The sequence below is a fragment of the Pongo pygmaeus genome, chromosome 10, assembly GCF_028885625.2.
Source record: "Pongo pygmaeus isolate AG05252 chromosome 10, NHGRI_mPonPyg2-v2.0_pri, whole genome shotgun sequence".
Lineage (NCBI taxonomy): Eukaryota > Metazoa > Chordata > Mammalia > Primates > Hominidae > Pongo > Pongo pygmaeus.
The window spans coordinates 76,207,966-76,229,963 of NC_072383.2; the positions used below are offsets into that span (position 1 = coordinate 76,207,966).

A 21,998-nucleotide genomic window follows, 5' to 3' on the forward strand; every position below is an offset into this window, starting at 1 on the left:
TGAAACAGGCTGGTAGGACTCATGCTTGTAGACTTCTGTCTAATAACTTGGCAACTGAGGTACTTTAGGGAGTATGGATGGGGCTCTTCCATGTCTCAACGTCCTGATTGCCAAAAAATTATAGCAGGCTGGTTCTCAGAATCTTATAGTTAGTTGTTATTACTTAATTTCCCTAACCACCCATTCTTTACTTTTTCTGTAAAGGCTGGGGTTTTTGAGTAGACCTTATTATTTTAACTCTATTGTTCTGTTTGTTTTCTCCAGTTCATGGCTCTTCATTATCACTGGTGTCCAGCACTTCTTCTCTTTACTCTACAGTAAGTAATGGCTGTTAAGAAAAAGCTTGTGCTTTTGCCATGCACACAGATGATGAAATAGATCATTTTACTGTGAACAGATCACATTCATCTATGACTTGCACAGGAGTTGTGTAGCGAAATAAGGGCATACTCTAAGCTGCCCAGTACCCAATAAAGCGCCAGGTGCTCCACCTGCCATTCTTTGGTCACTTACATGTGCTTTCACTTGGCTTTTGTGCACTCATCATAATCAATGAGTTGATGTAGAATTCGATTTCATAAAACCTACTGAGGTATGACTTGGAGTCTCTGAAACCATGTAGTCTGCTATACTATCATTTTAGTAATGACGAGTTGTCCATGTTTTGTTCTCTGAGCCATGACTGTTAATTGTTCTATAGTGTTTTCTCCTCATTTTTTATTTTTAAGTTTATTGTTGAGAGGATTATTGAAGGGTAAAAGCAGTAAGGGTAAAGGGTAAAAGCATAAAAGAACCAGAGATGTTTTTTTAAATATACCTTTTGAAAGAGTGTGATTTTTTTAACTTTTATTTTTATTTTATTTAATTTGTTTATTTATTTATTTATTTTTGAGTCGAGGTCTTGCTTTGTCACCCAGGCTGGAGTACAATGACACAATCATAGCTCACTGCAACCTTGAACTACTGGGCTCAAGTTATCCTTCTGCCTCAGCCCATCAAGCAGCTAGGACTACAGGCACGCACCACCATGCCCAGCTAATTTTTAAATTGTTTTAGAGACAAGGTCATTGCTATATTCACCAGACTGATCAATACCCATGGCCTCAAGCAATTCCTCCTGCTTTAGCCTCCCCAAGTGCTGGGATTACAGGTGTAAACCAGCACACTTGGACAGAAACTTTGTTTATCAAGAGAAAAATACCAGTGTTTCAAGTTCTTTTGCAAATGTGTGAAACTATAATTCACTTTTGACAAGGAGAGTTTTTCTGTTTGTTAAATACAATTCTATCTTTTTTTAAAAAGTAGCCTACAGGAAGTTATATTTTATGAGTGAGTCTTTTTAGAGCTAGGTTAACAGTGAGGTATATTTAAAAGCAGCCTACTGAATCTCAATGGGACTTGAGTACTATGAATAAGCCTTAATCCTGTATTGTAAGGTTCATGAAAAGTTCATAGCCTCTGCTGTCACTGATCAACTGAGCATCATGGGCAGTAATTTTTTCACTCATTATCATTAGGTTCAAATGTTTGTTTGAACCTTCTGTTTATAGATTAATCTCATATATTTACTGCCTCACATAGTCATTCAAAATCAGGCTGTTATTGGCAGAGGTAATTTTCTTCTTATCTCTCCTTTCAATGATTAAAATTGCCCATAGCTTCTAGAAATTAAGAAATCACTATTAGTGTTTACGTAAATGTACTTTTTGTGCAAATGGATAAAGTGAGGAATGTATAAACACGCCTGAAAAAAACACATTAAAGAAATATATTAAGACTTGGTGTTCCTTCTGTTGGGCCAGCACTGCCATTTGTTGGGGAATTGTATTCTGATTAAAACCATTGCCATTTAAATCTATGTATAACATCAAAAGATGTAGCATCATTATTATTCTAAATACATACAATAATTAATATTTGGATAAAACTACCTTTATGAAACCTAAGAAAAACTGAAAAAAAAAAGAGGAAAGAAAGAAAAATACAGTTAGATAGAATAAATAAGGTCTAGTGATTGGTAGCACAGTAGAGTGACTATAGTTAACAGTAATTTGTTGTACATTTCAAAATAGCTAGAAAAGAAGATTTAGAATGTTCCTAACAGGAAGAAATGATGTTCTTCCTAAATGAAGAATGGGATATTCCACTTACCCAGATTTGATCATTACACATCGTATGTTGGTATAATACCACATGCACCCCATAAATTTATACAACTATTGTGTATCCCAATATTGAAAATTTTTTTGAAAAATTTATTCCTCAAGAAAAGGATCATGAGTTTAAGAAAAAACAGATTACTAGTCTACCAGTGTCCAGTAGACCTTTCTGTGTTAATAAAAGTGTTCTGCATCTACACTATCTAATATAGTAACTATGAGCCATATGTTGCTATTGATTATTTGAAGTATATCTGGCAAAGAGATGAATTGACTTTGTTATTTTAATTAATTAAAGTTGAAATAGCCACATGTGCCTAGCAGCTACTACATTGGATAGTGCAAGTTTATAGAGAACCCAAGGGGTACATTTGTAGATAGGAGTGGGATGTCAAAATGATGAGGATAATTAGAAAGCATACATGAGAAATATCATTTTAAGAGTAGAATATGAAATGGGAACACAGATTAAAATAGAATATGTATATATATATACACATGTATATATATATGTATATATATATATTTATAGGCCAATATATGGAGGTAAGGTAGATCCTAGTGTTAAGTGAGTAAAGAATGGATTAGGTGATCGAGCCACATGAGAAGGTGATATTATTAGAAAATTGAAAGAGTTGTATTTGAGATGATGAAAATGATATATTTAAATTGACAAGTAAACTGTAGTAAAATAATTCAAATAAATGAATATTTGGGGAACTACTAAAGAGAAAAATCATAAAAGATGAGGAGTCATTCTTTCCCCAGTCCTCCATGATCAGGCATTAGGATTTAATTGGCAATGAGAAAATACCTATGAAAATGCTTTTTAAACTATCAAATGAAAAAGCAACTTATTATTATTTTTCATGCCTTCTTAATAACTCTCAATAGAGATTTAGTTGATTTGCATTTTTGCCTCGTTCAATCAAGAAATTGTTACGTAACATCAGGCAAGTTGCCAGATTTCTTTGGACTATACCTATAAAATAAAATTTGAAAATATTAGCTAGATCTATCCCATTTGTCTCAGGATGTCTGCAAACTGGTTGGAAATCACAAACCTAACCTGATCTGCAGAAGTGTTACCTTTGGCAAACTTATGGTTTGTGGGTTTGTTTTGAAATCTAAGGTCAAGCGCGGTGGCTCATGCCTGTAATCTCAACACTTTGGGAGGCTGAGGCGGGTGGATCACTTGAGGTCAGGAGTTTGAGACCAGCCTGGCCAACATGGCAAAACCCCATCTCTACTAAAAATACAGAAATTAGCCTGGCGTAGTGGCATACGTCTGTAATCCCAGCTACTTGGGAGGCTGAGGCAGGAGAATCGCCTGAACCTGGGAGGCTGAGGCTGCTGCAGTGAGTGCCACTGCACTCTAGCCTGGGTGACAGAGCCAAACGGTGTCTCAAAAAAAAAAAAAAAAAAAAAAAAAAAAGGAAAAGAGGGAGAGGGGAGGGAGAGGGAGAGGGAATCTAAGCCAACACTGTGAAATATTGTGAAATATGGAGCTTTTACCTAAAAATTCAAAATTTTAAATTCCTTTTAAAAATAATTAGAATATCTATGGAATATCTAGCAATACTAAGATGAAATTCCTCTGGGTTTTCAGTCACCTGTAATTGACGCCTTTAGATGTTGGCGTGGGGTCTCTGGAAGCCACAGCCTCCACCAATGCTTTTCTTCCTGATGCTGAAGTTACACAGCCTCCACCAATGCTTTTCTTCCTGACGCTGAAGTTAAATTTGGGTGGCTAGTTTTCATTGTGCTGTTGCTTTCCTCATGAGAAAGAAATATCCTTTGCTATTTATATTGCTGTCAAATGGGAAAATGAAAGACAGCCAAGGAAGGTCATGTGACTATTTAAATACTTCAAGTCCATTTATTCTTTATAAGCCTTGTCCTGTTAGACATTTAAATTTTTGATCCCTGCAATAGAAGTTTTTTGATTAACTGTATATTAAAAACTGTATTTAACCTGTTTTGAATTTGAATTCTAAATTGTATTTTTTCATGAGAGCAAGTGTCATTTTTGATTCATTGTGGATTCTTTAACATGTTGCCTAACAAATAGCTAATATTAAAGTCATAACTTTTTAATTAATAAATTTGAATGGATAAATGACCACTTATTGGCTTACAGAATAAATAAAAACATTTTTATTTAGTCACGTGTTTCATATTTTTTATCATCTCCAGGACATTGGGCTTGCTCAAAACCATTGTAAAAAAAAATGGCAAATAATCCAATTCCATCATGATATCACTAATCCCACACCTAAGCTACTGAAAAAAAAATATAATATTAATATTCTGGCTCATTGCTTTATTTTTATGGTAACACCCACCTGGTATTAATAACCACAGAATATGAAAGAAGGCAAAGGTTAAAGCAAATAATAGTTTTGAAAAATTGGTAGTGAAAAAAGTCATGCTATACGGTATGTATAGAATTGATATTTAATTATTATGCTTGCTACTAGTATGTGTAACAGGACTATTATAGATTAACAAAAATGCAATGAGTATATTTCTTGATTATTTTTTAAAAGAATAAATTATTATTTAAAAATACATGAATTATTTATTGATTCTTGAATCTTTACCAGCTTTCTATAATTCTAGGAAGCCTAGAAGCAGGATTGGGCAGAATAAACTGGCAAAAAATGTAAAAAGTAGGCTGGGCACGGTGGGCTACAGTGAGTCGTGAATGCGTAGTGCACCTGAGTGATAGATCAAGATCCTGCCTCAAAAAAAAGAAAAAGAAAGAAAGAAAAACAACAACAAAAACAAAAGCAAATTACTAGGGAAAACTAATAGACATAGTTACATAGTTAATTGTGCCATATGTTTTAAGGCAATGAAACTTTTATCTTAATATTCTTTGCTTACTTTTTATTCAAAAACCAAATTGTGTATAAAACCTTAAAATTATTCGGATCTAAAAAATAAAATCTTTCCTTAAATATCTAAAATTAAGATGTAAATTATTCAAGATTGCTTTTTAAAACAGTTTTCTTATAAAGGCTATTATGATTCTACCACTTAGCCACTTTATTATTTAGCCACTATATTACTAAGTTTACATATTTTTAAAGGTAGAGAAAATATAGGGAAGACAAAGCTCAGGTTAAAAGAGTTGCTGGCAAATAAAATATATCCTGATGGTTAGACTACTTTGCTTTATGTTTTCTGAAAGAAAAGCAGTAAAAAACAGTTCAGGTTGTTTTGTATCAATTAATCTAGAACTATCCCAAAAGTAGACATAGAAAATGAGAGATTGTTTTTCAGCTTTGGATCTGCTTATGGCAATAAGCAGACTTGTACTATTCAATAAGATTATGCATTCTTCAGCTTTTCCCAGAATAAGGGAGCTTCCCAAATGTAATGGTGCACATAACTCATTTTCTGGCATTTTGCAGCCCAGCATGAAGAAGAAAAACAGAGCTAGGAGTTTTCTGGAAGTCAAGTCAAAAACGCCCTGCAAATTCCTATGGCAGTCCTCCTTTCCATAAGCTGCATAGCCAAAAACGTTTGCCAGACACTTTTATCACTGGGTGTTTCAGTGTTTTCATTGTTTAAGCGTTTTGCTGACTTGTGATATTTAAAATTATTAATAATCATTAAAGAAAGAAAAAATAGAAGTAAATAATGTTAATTATCTGTGGTTATCAGTAGAGGTCTGTATGTTACCCCAGCTTTATTTGACATTGTTTGTGATCAGTAAATCACAGAATAAAATTCTGACATCTAAACCTTGACTAGAGGTCTCTATAATTTTATGGAGTCTGTTTCCTACAATCTGTATGAAAGATACTTCAATATTTTAAGTTTACATGCACCCATCTTTTTTAGAGTATAATTTTATAACTATTTGGTTTATGTTGCTTATGATTTACATCTTAGAGTCTTTTAATTCTATCTTTTGCTTAAAGGAATATTATGTATCAAATGACCTATATTTTAAGAATACCTTATTGTTTATATATTAAGAAACATTTATATAAAATTGTAAAGTAACTTGCTTGTACTATTTCAATTGAATAACTTTATGTATTTCATTCCATTCTTCTCATAGTAGACAATAAAAAATACATCATGATTATCTTATTCATTTATACTTGTGGAATTAATTGAAAATAGTTTTTATAGTTAAAGTCTTTCTTTTTACTGTTTTACAGGCTGAAGAAAAGGCTCATTCAGAGGTAAAAAAAAAACACGCAATATTTTAATATTTTCTATTTTAGTTTGCATTCATGATGAAATTAGTGTTGTGACCACTAGAGGGCTCTGTGATACAATAGCAGAACTCCACAGGACTGCTGAAGTAAGGCAGCTAGCTAGTTGATAAGTGGTCTTTGATATTGCCTCTTAAAAATAAAATGAAAGGAAGTTTGTATAGCAAGATGTCCTCTCACATTCTAGATTGAGTCTTAGCTCAACACCTAATAAGTTGTCTATAATAGTAAGCACTCATTAAATCATTGATAAATGAAGGCCTATGGTCTTCCTATTTTATTATAGTCTTTTTCTCACTCCCTGTAAGACCATCTGCATAGGATAATGGTTGAAACTTGGGCACCAAGCCTCCACAACACAGGATACCAGCATCTCAGACTATCTGTTTTGTGTCATTATCTTGTTGTCTCTAATTGCCATTTTATGTGTGGTGTGTCACCTATTGTTCTAATAACATATTTCACAAATACATATTTGGTTGCACTCATGAGCAAATCAAACTGCATTCAGGAGAGAATACTATTTTAATTTCCCTTGGTAAAACATTTGTCCTGGTCAAAGAGAGCAGGAGGACTTTAATTATGACTTTATTCAACGTGAGGTAATGACTGTTTGATTGGTTTACACTGAGGCAATCAGACAACAGAGAAAAAAATGCCTTAACAACAGCTTTTGCAAAAGTATTCCTTTCCTTTGAAGTCTTATTTTATTAGCCTTTAAAAATAAAATTTGTGCTATGTTTAAAAATATTTGAAAAGTATTGATTAAACCAATTTGTCTTTGTAATCTCTGAAACAAAGAGTGGATGTGATTTTTAAAAATCAAAGTGGTTTTATTTACATCACATAGACATGATAAAGCTTCTAACATTGATCATAGTATAGCTACTGAAGCATCGAAATGCTACATCTATTTGCCTTAGTAGTAGTTATTCAGCTCCCCTTTGATCATTGATGCTGTATCATGAGTTATGGTTTAAAAAAAAATTTCAATCACTTTACAGTTTCCTGGATTATATTTTAAAGATACTAGAATCATGTAATAGAGACTGTTTAATTTGAGAAGTGCTCTTTGAGTTTGGATTCATTTATGAATAAAATAGATGCTGTATTTTCTGAAATCATTCACAGTCATTATCTTATTAATGTAAAACAAATGTTATTTTAGACTGGGGTGTATCTGTTCTGGAAAAAAAAAAAACAGGAATGAAGTAGAATCACATTTGGTGAAATTATGTAAGTGTCTACTATCTGTTTCCAGCTTAGAGTTCTCTACTTTGTTAGAGTGTTTGAGTTGACCACCATTTATTTTCAACAAAATCTAATGCCCAGGGGCAAAAACTAGACAGTTAATAAACTATGTCAAAAATGCTCTTTCAAACTGAGACAGCATTCCAAAAGTTCAACTACAACTATAGATAAGACTTGTTTTTGAAGAAATGAGAAGCATCAAAAGTAGAATGTTTACATCCAAGTAACTGAAATCCCTTGAGACTAGATATATACTTATAGAACCTAGTGTCAGATTGTTATAAATGTTCTATCCTTATTAGTCACAACATGAGACATGCAGAATAAACTGCAGAAAGTGCTTGAATTAAAACTTTAAACATGATATAATATATCCTTACCCTTTTCTGTTTCAGTTTTATTGGAGTGTGAACTTAAAAGAAAGATACCTTAGAATATGCATTATATTGGTTTATCTAATTAGTTGCACCTATCATTGCTTTTTTCCCCTGGTTTTTAAGATGTGGATAAGCTATAAAGCGTCTCTGAGCTAATAATAACTCACTAAATAAAGGTCGTGATAATACAGATTTGGGAAGGCTTCTCTGCAGTCATTAAAACTCCAGCCATTAACATTTCAAATGTGAACTGATTAAATGTTGAATTAAGCCCAAGTTTTAGTGATTGCAGGATATTCCATAGCTTTTGAGAAGTTTTCAAACTATGAGAAATTAAAATGTACAGAGGAAAAAAAAAACCCTAAGATTTTCTGAAAAAGAACATGGAGTATCTTTTACTAAAAAAGAACAAGAAAAATATGTGTGTGTATACAGTTTTTATAAAGAAAATATTTTTCTATAGTTTTATTACCACAGTTTTTTTAGAAGGAGAAGGATTAATACAGGAGGTAAACTGCTCTTGAGTCATTTGCCATTTGAGGGATGGCAAATGGAGCAAGTGAGCGTACTTTGATTTGTAGATTTGAGTTTGACACATAACCCTTTCCTTTTGAATGACATTTGCTTGTTACTGTGGAGTCAGTGTTCATATCCTTTATTTTCAGGAGTTGCTGCTGATACAATGGGGTTAGAATGAGCTAAATACAGTATTTGCTTTCTTGGTTTGAATTCTTGGTTTTAAGTAAAAATCTACTTGCGTATTCCATTGATTTTTTTTAATTGCATTCAGCAAATCCATAAACTGCGGAGAGAGCTGGTTGCATCACAAGAAAAAGTTGCTACCCTCACATCTCAGCTTTCAGCAAATGTAAGTCACTTCATTTTTAAAATATATTACAACAAATTTTTATAGAGTAAAATTGAATCATTTTAATAACAAACTTACAAATTTTCAGTGCCTGATACAGACCTAGATTACCAACTAGCAGGACTCATAAAAGGTTAACATTTTCTGCCTACTCAGTAATAAAATGTAAATCCAAACTGATGAGAGGCAGCAATATGGTTAAAATGGCTTGTTTCTAATAAGATTGGAAACAATAGTAACAGCCATATGGGTTACTTCTTTTCTTGTTTGCTATTTTTATTACTCCTCTTGCATAAGATTCTCTGACAATGTAAGAGGGATTGTTAGTGTTTGACTTTGGAAGATAAAATATTCGTGTGCTCAGCCTCCTTCATCTCAATGTATTGAACAATTAGTTAAGCATCCAGTTAATTCTAAAATATGAATTTAGGTCTAAACAGGGATAGCTTAACTACACTGTGGATGAGATATGGTTTGCTCAAAAAACCTTGGCAGCCTTCTCATACCAATTTAAAAGGGTACACTGTTACTGGCACCAAAGCAGCCCAGGATGGCAGAAATGATGACAATGAAGACCGTCAATTAAATTAACATTTACTGAATATCTTCCACTGTGTCAGGGAGCACTCAGAGTAGATGCAGAATGATAAAGGAGAAATGTGGCATTGTTCCCAGTCCTGAGGAGCAATGGTGTTAGGAACAGCAGTGAGGGGTAAGGAAATGCCTGCTATTTTGCCATATGTCTTGCCTCTCTCACTCAACAGTCCTTTGCTCAGTTCTGCTGCATAGCTTTGGGCCTGCTCTGTGCCTCCCCACCCCTCCCGTTGCTCCTCTACTGAGTTTTTCTATCTCCTAGACAAAGCATGATATGTCAAGAGTGAGCAGGTGCAGATCCACAGTGTAAGACTTGAATAAGAGCCATTTTAAAATTTTTTTAAAGTTATCATTGTGAAATATAAATTCTAAGTATGTGTATCATTTCATTCACAATGTATTCATTTTAGCACTGTATTTGAATTGATTTTATTTTTTGAAATTTGGGAGAATTAAATTAATTTTGGATTTATTCTATTTATTTTTTATAGATGTTGTTAGGAGATTCCTGAAAATAATAGCAGGTTTTAGATAATTGTTTAAGCAATATGAGAAAATAAGAGTATTATTTAACCTTGTTGTGTTTTTAAAGAGATAGTCCAGAGGCAACTGTAAATTTTATAATATAGGCTACATGTATAGAAGTATGGAATATTGTTGTCTAGGTTCCTGAATTGGTACCCAGAGGAAGTAGAACCATGTAAATGCCAGAACCTCCTGGGTTGTGTTTATCTGCAATGAGGAAGGCTCAATGGCAGACCTTATTTATTAGGTTGTCAGGATACTTGCAGATGTCTTGAATGACTACTCAGGGTTTCATTTTATTTTTAATGTCTCTTGGTTGATCTCATCATATAATTCAGATATTGGAATAATAAATGGCTGCTAGACAGTGGAAGATGGGCTGATACTTTCCATTTAAAATGTAATGATGCTTATTGTCTTCAAAAGAAAAAACTAAAATGGTATTTCACTTTTCTTTTTTTTTTTTTTTTTGCTCTGAGAATCTCATTCTTACTCATGATCATTGGTTTCTTGTGTATCATTTCAACATTTGTCTATTATATGCTAACGTGTATATATACTTAATATACACATGAAAAGCTTCCTTACACGCATACACACACACACACACACGTACACACACATACGGAACCAAATTCTAACATAGGGGAATAATCTTCGGAGTCAACTCTGTGCTGCTGTTTGAAAATGGAGATATAATTTTAGAAAGGTTCCAGCAGTTGGCTACCCACCTCGTCTGCTCTAATTATGCATGTCACACTATTTTCACTGATGTGTTTTCATGACTTTAGGGCATGAATTCTCAGCTGGGTGTTAATATGACCAACAAAGGGGGAAAACAGGTTCTTGTATTTTTTTAAGTACTTTTTTATGTGAAAAGCACAGATATGCAGATAATACATAACTGAACATCCAGCATATCTGTGGCTTTAAAATATCATGAAGAAGAGCACAATTAGGGAAAAAAAAAACCATCTATAGTGTTTCCCTAGGGGAACAATCATTTAAAAAAAAATAAAAATAAGGAACACAGACTAGAAGCTGCAGTGCCAAATAGATAATTCATGCTAGTCTTTGTGTTAATTTAAAAAGTGCTAGTCTTGGAGACAAACACCCAAATTGCTCTAGGTTCCACTCAGCTGTATGTGTTATCATTAGTATCAATTTTTGCACACTGATGGGAGACTGATATATATCCTATTTTATGTTCCTTTAAACAATTTATAATGTAATTTAGAAACCTTCTCAAATCACATCAGATCCACACAAAAACCTGTACATGGCAGCTTTATTTTTTAATAGCCAAAAAAAGGAAACAACCAAAAATATCCCTTAATAGGCCAGTTAATAAACAAATTCTGATACATCTATATCATGGACTACTACTTAGCAATACAAAGAAATGACTGTTGATACATGCATCAACTTGGGTGGATCCCAGGGGTATTATGCTGAGTGAAAAAAGACAGTTATAGAAGGTCAAATTTTGTATAATTCCATTTATATAACATTCCAGAAATGGCAAAATTAAAGAAACAGAGAACAGATTAGTGATTGCTAAGGGTTAAGGATGGAGGAGAGAGAGAGGTAGTGTGACTATAGTAAGAGGGAGATCTTTAGTTTTGTATTTTCAATAAGATGGCCATTACATGAATCCACGTATGTCAATCTATTAATGTAAATCAATATTGAATTCCTGGCTTTGATATATAATATAATTTTATAAGTTATATAATCACTGGGGGAAACTGGATGAAGGATACAAGGGACCTCCCTGTACTATCTTTGCAACTTCTTGTGTATATAATTATAAAATATATAATGTACTAAAATGTATAAAATAATATTTTTAAGTATCAGATACTGATCTTTACTCAGTATATGAAGTGTTCTATCATAACGTAACATGCTTTTCCATTATTTGTGGTATTTTAGTTTCAAACTAAAATATAAATCACCTAAAGATCTATGACAGTTCTTTTGAAAAAATATCTTGCTTTTAGTTTCCCAGGAGTTTCAACCTTAATCCACTCTTTAGTGTTTCTTTATTTGGTAGTGATAGGGACTATCAAAGCTTCTTACCATCAAATACATTTACTGACTAAAAATAGGAAAATATTTTACATTGTAAAAATGTACAAATTGAATGAGAGTCAAAAGGTACAGGTAATGAAGATATGCATTATCATCTACTTTTAAAAAAAAGTTTATTAAAATTCTCTTTTAGACTAATGCAGTATCTGAGAATTTATATAAATGGATATGTATATAAATGACTATTAAACAATTTTAATGTCAATTATATTTTAAACATTTTAATAATATTGTTATAACTATGGGGGTAAAATTTTGTATGTATCTCGCCATTTTTGTTCTTAAGGAAATAATCATTTTTACACCTCCAGGAATTTGAATTACTCTCAAGTCACCTATTAATTTCAAGTCATTTTGAACTCATTCATTTTCTTTGTGTTTGCTTTATAATGTCATTTTAGATTTCATACATCATAATCAGCCATCAAATAATTTAGTTAATACTTGATTTTTCCTCAGTTGTAAGAAGTGCTGTGTTTAAATTTCATTCAGAATGTTTCATTTCATCTGAGTTAATATCTGTTAATGCATGCAATATACACATATATTTTTAACATGCACGTACTTAAATTGATTATAGGGACTTGGTAAAATTACTTATTTATAGGATATTTTAAGTATAATCAAGGATCTTTTAAATCTACAGTTCCCATTTGAAAGTAAAAGTAAGTCTTTGTTTACTAGTTTGTTCACAGTACAAGTAAACTTTCTACCTTTTGGTTAAATGTGAGTGCAGCCCCCACAGTGCGAAATTGTTATATTAGAAATCTAATAGCTATAATTAATAGGGATGAATTTCAATGAGTTTGGTTCTAAGAAATAATCAGTTGTTTTTAACAACATTTTTAAGCATCAGATATTCATCTTTACTCAGTATGTGAAATGTTCTCTCATAGCTTACGTGCTTTCCCTTTATTGGGGTGTTTTTTATATATTAATTGGTATATCACATATTTAAACTTGGCATAATTACATTTATATGGACTCTAAACAATAACCTATATTTTAATTTTTAAATTTGAAATGCATCTGTGTCTCTGTTAACATGCATTTCTTTCCCTTTGCCCAAATGGGGTATGGTAAGTCAAAAGAGTCTCTAGTTAGCTCACCTCTCATTTGACTGGCAGAGTAAAGCCTGTGTTCAGTAGAATGTGTATTAAGCCTTCCCTCCCTTTTGTAAAGTTGTTCTGAACAGAGCTGCATAAAACCACAGGTAAAGTGTTAAGCTGATTCTACTAGCATGTCCTTAGAAAGGAGAGCGGTTATATTGGCAGGTGCTATTGCCTGGCCTTTCTGATCAATAACTCACCAACAAACAGAAAGAAAACAGAAGCCACACAAGGAAAGGCAACTAAATAAATGGTTATAGCAAACAATAAGCCAGGTAGCCTCTGGCCTCTCGCCCACATCTTCAGGCAGCTGGGTCAGGTGTGATGCTTTTGTTTGTCTTTTAACGTATTTTCTTTACAAATCTCAGCCATTACATAATTTGGAAATTGACACAAGGCTAGTTATTACTAACATTTTTAAAGACATTACTGAATGAATGTGTAAGAAAACAAAAGGTACTTTTTGCCTTCCAGCAGATAAGTCTTTTAACCAAAAATCTCTTGGGTATTTTGAGATTGTGTTCTACTTCTTTGCTTATTTAATATTTTCATAAAATTTGCTAGTTACTCTTGCTTTTTTGCATCTCTTCTAAGAGAAAACAATTGTGTACATATTATTAATGAGAAACACTTCAGTGTTTGGACAATTTTTTGTAGTGTAAAAGAAATGTGAAACTTTATGTTGCAGAATCATTCTTGGTTCAACTAACTACTAATTTTAAAACATAAAGTCTTAAATATATATAAAGTTTATATGGGTAAATATATATTACATATATGTTTTATATTTATACATAATATACTATATATTTATACATGATATACTAAATATTTTCACATATAAATAATAAAATGTTCTAGGCATATATGTGTGTGTGTGTGTATATATATATATCTTCATAACATATATATAAAATACTATATAATATATGTACTCTAGGTATACATATATGCCTATATATGCACCTATATATTTATATATTACTATATAATATATAGTAATATATAACTATATATAATATATAGTATATCTTACTATATAATATATAAATAGATGTGTGTATATATATATGCCTAGAGTGTTTTTAATTTGTCAGTGGGCTGTCTCTGTAATCTATATGAAGAAATAAAATGTAGACATTATGTATAATGATATTTCATCTTGTTGTGTGGCATCACAGTAATTCTCTTTACATATCTATTCAGATTACTTTTGCACCAACCTAATACGTTGTATGATTCCAAAACCAAAGACAGTATGGATTGAAATGATATTCCCTTTACTAATACTCAGTCTTGTCTATTTTATTACCTTTATAGACTTCACCTAACACAAGTCAGGGTATATTTATCATCATATTAATACAATTTTACTCTGACCTTAAAATTATGCAACTGCTAAAGGAAAAATCAGAACCAAGTAAACTGTCATTAACAACCCCCCTGAAAATCCATATTTTTTAAAAGTCATTTTATAAAGTCTCTCAGACAAGACATGATACCCTGTAAGTTTAATCAATTTTAGTTTCCATTTTCTCTTCATTAAGGTGATAAAGATTATCATTAGTAGAAAAATTTTCCCTTATTTACCTCCTTTTCCATTTACCCTATTGAGTGAGAAATTTAGCCTCTCATAACTTCTAAAGTAACAATGTTAATCTGATAAACTAAACCAAGGTGAGATAAGTTTAAGACAATATTTTTTTCTTCAACTTTTAAGTTCTGGCCTATGTGGGCAGGGTATGCAGGCTTGTTACATGGGTTAACATATGCCATAGTGGTTTGCTGCACAGATCAACTCATCACCTGGATATTAAGCCCACCATCCATTAGCTATTCTTCCTGATGCTCTCCCTCCCCTAACTCCCACTGACAGGCCCTAGTGTGTGTTGTTCCCCACCATGTGCCCATGTGTTCTCATCGTTCTACTCCCACTTATAAATGAGAAGAAGTGATGTTTGGTTTTCTCTTCCTGTGTTAGTTTGCTGAGGATAATGGCTTCCAGCTCCATCCATGTCCCTCCAAAGGACACGATCTCATTCCTTTTTGTCACTGCATAGTATTCCATGGTGTATACGTACCACATTTTCTTTATCCAGTTTATCATTGGCATTTGGGTTGATTTCATGTCTTTGCTATTGTGACTAGTGCTGCAGTGAACATAATGCATGCAGGTATCTTTATAATAGAATTATTTATATTCTTTTGGGTATATACCCAGTAATGGGATTGCTGGGTCAATTTCTGCTTCCAGATCTTTGAAGAATCATCACACTGTCTTCCACATTGGTTGAACTAATTTACTCTCCCACCAACAGTGTAAAAGCATTCCTTTTTCTCTGAAACCTCTGCAGCACCTGTTATTTCTTGACTTTAATAATCACCATTCTGACTGCTGTGAGATGGTATCTCATTGTGGTTTTGATGTTACACTTTTTTTTATATGTTTGTTGGCTGCATGACTGTCTTCTTTTAAGTGTCTATTCATATCCTGTCTATTCATGTCTTTGCCCACTTTTTAATGGGGTAGTTTGTTTTTCACTTGTGAATTTGTTTAAGTTCCTTGTAGACTCTGGATATTAGACCTTTGTCAACTGGATAGATTCCACAAATGTTCTCCCATTCTGCAGATTGTCTGTTCGCTCTGATGATAGTTTCTTTTGCTGTGCAGAAGGTCTTTAGTTTAATTAGATCCTATTTGTCAACTTTTGCTTTTGTTGAAATTCTTTTGGAGTTTTTATCATAAAATCTTTGCCCTTACCTATGTCTTGAATAATATTGCCCAGATTTTGTTCTAGGGTTTTTATAGTTTTGGGATTTTACTTGTAAGTTTTTAATCCATCTTGAGTTAATTTTTGTATAAAGTATAAGGAAATGGTCCAGTTTCAATTTTCTGTATATGGCTAGTCAGTTCTACCAGCACCATTTATTAATTGTTTTTCCGGTTTCCCCATTGCTTGTTTTTGTCAGGTTTGTCGAAGATCAGATGGTTGTAGGTGTTTTTCACTAACATAATCATAACATGCATTTCATTGAAAACAACACGACTCAAAATGTTCTTTAGTAACCAGTTATAAGTTTTTTGTGCATAATTACAAACTGACATTCTAATCATAAACATTTTGTGGTTACTTATAGCTACAAAATGTAAGTAATATAGTTTATACAGCATACTCTTTACAATCCCGATTTCTTTGTCAAATTTTAATTCACATTAAACTGATAAAGTATGCACAAAGGGTAAAGGAGAGTAATTTTCTTCAAGTTTCACATTTAAGGATTCATAGTAGAATAATCAAACCTTACATTTCTCCACTATAAGGAGAATTAAAACTGAAATATTGAGTAAAATCTTACATTTCATTTAGTAAGTGCTAATAAAGGGTTTCTGCCATAATTTTCCTTATTTTAAAAGAAAACACACAATTTCAGTTTTAGGTTTTAGTAACCAATTTTATGGGCATAGTGGGAATATTTCTAACAGGTTAAACTAAAATGACCATCATGGGCGTATATGTATTTTAAATTCACATATGTGAATACTATATGGTAAAAACTAACTTATGCTACATACCACGTGATTGAATCTCAAAACCCATGTAAAGCAAAAGAAAACCACAAAAGAATCATGCCACTTGATTACACTTGGGTAGTTTTTAAAACAGGCGTATCTAAACATAGTGCTTAAGAGTGTAAGCTTGGGTAAGGAAAAACTATAAAGAAAAGCAAGAAAATAATTACCGCAGAAGTTATGTAGAGGTTATCTTTGGGGAAGGATGAGGGAATAATGATAAGAGAGGGACAAAGAAGAGCTTCTTGGTTCTTGAAATGTCCTATTTCTTGACTTGGCTGGTGAATGCATGAATGTTCACTATGTGATAAGTCAGGAGGCTGTTTTCATTTTGTTCACTTTTATATATGTGTGGATTTTTCCACAGTTGAAAAGGTAAAGTTCAGGTGTGGTGGCTTGCACCTATAATCACAGCCAGCACTTTGCAGGGCCAAGGTGGGAAGAATCACTTGAGGCTAGGAGTTGGAGAGTAACCCAGGCAACAGAGTGAGGCACTATCTCTACAGAAAATGAAAAAAAAAAAAAAAAAAAAAAAGTAGCTGGGCATGTTGGTACATGCCTATAGTTCTTGCTACTTGGGAGGCTGAGGCAAGACGATCACTTTAGCCCAGGGGTTTAAGCCTGCAGTGAGCTAGGGTTGTGGCACTGCACTCCAGCCTGGATGGCAGCAAGACACTGAGTAAAAGAATAAAATAAATAATTAAAAGTTAAAATATAGGAAAAAATGAGCATAGCCTTATGCTAATTTTTCAGTTACTAGGTCTGATATCATCACATTCCTTGCTTGTCATTGAAAATTTTTTAAACTATGATACTTTTTTTTAGTGGTATTTATCCAGTTAAATCTGCTAACAAATTTGGTGTATAAATCTCAAGGGTAAGGGTGTGTGGAGAATGGGTGTGTGTGTGTGTGAGAGAGAGAGAAAGAAGAGGGGGAGGAGAAAAAGAAGGAAGGGGGAAGGGGTGGAAAAAGATAATGAAGAGTTGTTCTGATAGATTAACCTTTAGTAGATGTATTCCCTACAAACTGTTTTTCTCCATATTGCAGTGTCAGGTAAAGAAAGGCATCCCAGGATGAATTCAGAGCTAGGAACATGCACCTTTGTATCATAATGCTAATGGAAGGAACATGTACATTCTAACTGTTACCAATAATGGAATATATTTCCGTTATTAAGTAATAAGCCTTAATTCTTTGGATTTTTGTGATCCATTTGATAGTAGGTGCCTCAGCATTTCAACTCTGCTATAAGTACATGGAGATATATTTTATTTAAGTCATCTTATTCATGTCTTTCAAAAAGAAATTCATTTTTGGCCAAGGATTTCCAAATTTTGCCCCATATATAGGTATAGTTTATTATAGACTTAGTTTGCAAAATATTAAATCCTTATATCCTTTTAGGGACACAATAAAATTTTATCAGTTTGAGATAATGTACCTGTAGTTCTACCTCAGGCCATGGTGAGAGATTGAAGTGCCTCTTCATTTTTAATATTTTGGGTTCAAGTTGTTGCATAAGGGCATGCAAATGGAAGCTGGCCTGTTTTTGAGCTTTAATAAAATTGTCAAATACTTCTTAATCATAAGAGTTATAGTTATGTACTACAATATGTATAATTCTCTAATATTTAAAATAAAACTCAAAAGCCACAAAAGCTTACTGTGAAATAAAATATGATGGAATATTATTTCTAACTGGCTTACTAATATTTCCTTCATTGAAGGGAATATGAAGTAGAAAAGCCCTTTTATTGAAAAGAGTTTGGAAAGTAAAGATAACTCTTTTCAATTCAATTCTTTGTAAGTAGAAAAAGAGTAAAGACAATGTTCTAGCTGTCCGCCGATGTCTGACACTTGACGGAGCGTATCATTACAATAGAGCAGCTAGCAATATCTGCAAAGGTCATCATGAACGTATAAAAATGAGGAACATTTGTCCATTGACCATTTCAGTGACCTCTTTTTGGGCTTTAAGTCTAAAAATCTTGGCAGATCAGAACTTTACATTCGGCGTTTTGAGTGTCAAATCTCTACATGATGTGCAAGTCAGAAGGAGTTATTACTTGCAAAATACCATCTTCTTTCAGAAGTTAAACTCACATTAAATGTCGGGAGACTGAAACACTGATTTTAAGAAGACAAAGTTTAGAAAAGATGAATGAAAATGTGTGTTAAAGAAGAGTCACCAGTCAGAGCTAACTATGATAGTCATAGTATCTAAAGAGTTGGAACGCATGAAATTAAGCATTTTGTAAAATGAAGGCTTTTCATCCATCCACATAAGATTCTGACATTTAAACTATGTTTCTTCCATTCTGTTCACAGGCTCACCTTGTGGCAGCTTTTGAAAAGAGCTTAGGGAATATGACTGGCCGATTGCAAAGTCTAACTATGACAGCGGAACAAAAGGTATGTTCAGAAATTGCCACTGGAGACTGAAAGAAGACAGGAAATTGGCACAGGATTCTTAAATAATACCTGAAGCTCCTTAAAAATAATATTCCAGGCTGAGTGCAGAGGCTCATGCCTGTAATCTCAGCACTTTGGGAGACCAAGGGGGGTGGATCACTGAAGGTCAGGAGTTCGAGACCAGCCTGGCCAACATGGTAAAATCCCATCTCTACTAAAAATACAAAAAAAAGAAAGAAAAATTAGCTGGGCGTGATGGTGGATACCTCTAATCCCAGCTACTTAGGAGGCTGAGGCAGGAGAATCGCTTGAACCCAGGAGGCAGAGGATGCAGTGAGCCAAGATCACACCACTGCACTCCAGCCTGGGAGATAGAACAAAAAAAGAATAATAATAATAAAATAATATTCAATTCTATACTAAATTAAAACAATGATAATACCTTTCTTTTCAGATTTTAATTTAAAGATTTTATCAGTTTACTCCATATTGGAACACACAAAGGCACATAAAATCCTTGCTAGGCAGTCTATTAATTTACTTCTGGTTGGAACTAGTAAAAGAATACTGAATGTTAAGAAAGAGAAACAGTCACATAAGAAATTATTTTGGGGGCAAATTGTTATGCAGTTGACAAGAATAACACTTTGATAAGAACTTTCACAAATACATGGTCACTAAATCCAGCTATAGAGCATGGCTGAAGGCTAACACACACAGGAAGGATGCCTGGGACTCTGCCAAGTAAGGGACTTCAGGTTACAGCAGCTATGAAACAAAGGCCAATCCTGTGTAATTTTGAAATAACAAGAATTAGTTGCCATCTAGGGATATTACGTTTGAAGAAAAGTCATTTGTTATATCAAAATGTTTAAAATGAACCTAAAGGATTTTATGGTGTGAAAGAAGGTATACCAAAAAGAAACTAACGGAGGATTAAGTTCACAAAGACAAATGTATTAAAAAGGTCCGTACTGCATAGAAAGCCTGGTCACCTTTCCTGTGATGACCAGTTAACTTACTTCTCTGCTGTTAGTCCAGTGGCCTTAACTTCCTTGGGTGGGTATCAGAGATAGGTGAAGCCTATAGAATTGTATGGAGTGTGTGTGTGTGTGTGTGTGTGTGTGTGTGTGTGTGTGTGTGTGTGTATGAAAACTGTAAATGTGCATAAATGATCAGGTGTCCAGAGCTTTCATCTAATTCTCAAAGAGACCCATTATATCAAAAGTTTTGGGTATTTTCAGGAATGTGTTCCTCTATCTATCCCAAATGGCTTCAGTTTGTCTTTAGATTCTGTAAGTCATGTGGTTAGCTTTACAAAAGTATGTATTACCAAATTTTGTCACTTTACAAAAGTTTATTTTTAAAACACAGAATGAATAGTTCAATGAAATCAAAAGAGAAAATTGAATATTCTTGTAGTTGCCAAGTATTACTAGCACATTGTATTCTCTTTCATATTCTCCATATATACTGCCCGTGAGAGAGAATATTATCCATTCCTGGAAATCTATTCTAGCACAGCTAACAAACTCCTTTTGAAACATAAATTTTCCCTTCCTTCCTCCCTCCCTCCCTCCTTCCCTCCCTTCCTTCCTTCCTTCATTTCTTCCTTTTTCCTTTTCTTTCCTTCCTGACTCTTTTCCATCCTTCCTTTCTCCTCCCTTACACCCTTCCTTCCTTCTTTTATCTCTCTGTCTCCCTCTCTTTCTTTTTTGCTGCAGCTTATCACTTCACTACGTAATATAAGAACCCAGCACATAGAATTAGAAGGCTTTTTAGAGCAGCTGATGGGAAAGAATAAAAACACTGGGCCCCAGTATTCTTGAATGAGAATTCTGGCTATGTCTGTTAAAAGCTGGGTAATCTTGAGCAAGTTTATCTAACCTTTCTTGAACCTCAAATTCACCTTCTTAAAAGTGGGGATGATAATAACTACCTTGTAGGATCACCATGAGGAGTAAGTCAGATACTGTTATCATGTCACATGCTAGGTGCTACCAAAAAATATTACCTTCCTTTACATTTCTCTTTTTCCCTTGAAAATTATAAGATAACACCAAATTCCTCACTGGGCATATACCAAGCATATTGCTGGAAATGAGTGTTAGAATTTAAGTCTCAATATCTTTAATAAGTCAAAATTAATAGAATTTTTGTCCTCCACCCAATATTTTCTTGAACTCTGTTGTATCTGTAAGTGAATTTTCTCATAGAAACTGCAAAAAAAATGTAGAGATATGTTAACTTATAATGCCTATGATTAATGCCCAAATATTTAAAAATAATTTATATAGCATAAGAGATTTTATGATGTGTCTACATTATCCTTAAAATAACATTGCCAAAATTATAAAATTTTCTCAGAAGATATCAGAATGTCTCATATTGTCCTTATCACTTTTTAACTAAACATAAAATCACTTCTTTTTGAATTGCAAACTGAATACACACAACAATCATGGTTAACTAGTTTATTAATTTGAGATTATAACTTGCCTATTCTCAAAGTGATATTTAAAAGCCAATAAAATTATTTGCAATATGAAATGGTATAATTCAAGGACAGAATCTAATTAAAACCAGTAGAATAATATATATAACAATATACCTCAGCCTAGATAATTGCTACTGCAAGGCACTGAAATGAATTGAATTTCAAGGAAGCTATGGTGCAAAGGGAGATTGTTAGGTGTGTTTTATTCTCATTTTCTGGCCAGAAGAGCATAATTTAGACTGAAGAGACAAACCCTGTGGCACTAAATTCAAGGACGAATTTGTTGCCAAGGTTTTTAAATTGGG

The 21,998-nt window shown here is 33.2% G+C and overlaps 1 protein-coding gene across 2 annotated transcripts in view; it reads left to right on the top strand.

The window, feature by feature from the left end:
• Positions 1-21,998, top strand: part of NAV3 (neuron navigator 3) — a 924,153-nt gene that overhangs the window by 850,070 nt on the left and 52,085 nt on the right. For both annotated transcript variants that reach the window (XM_054443382.2, XM_063646517.1), the window contains 4 exons: positions 265-317; positions 6,338-6,361; positions 8,813-8,890; positions 19,113-19,196. In XM_054443382.2, coding sequence (XP_054299357.1) covers positions 265-317; positions 6,338-6,361; positions 8,813-8,890; positions 19,113-19,196 — 239 coding nt within the window. The remainder of the gene's footprint in view (positions 1-264; positions 318-6,337; positions 6,362-8,812; positions 8,891-19,112; positions 19,197-21,998) is intronic.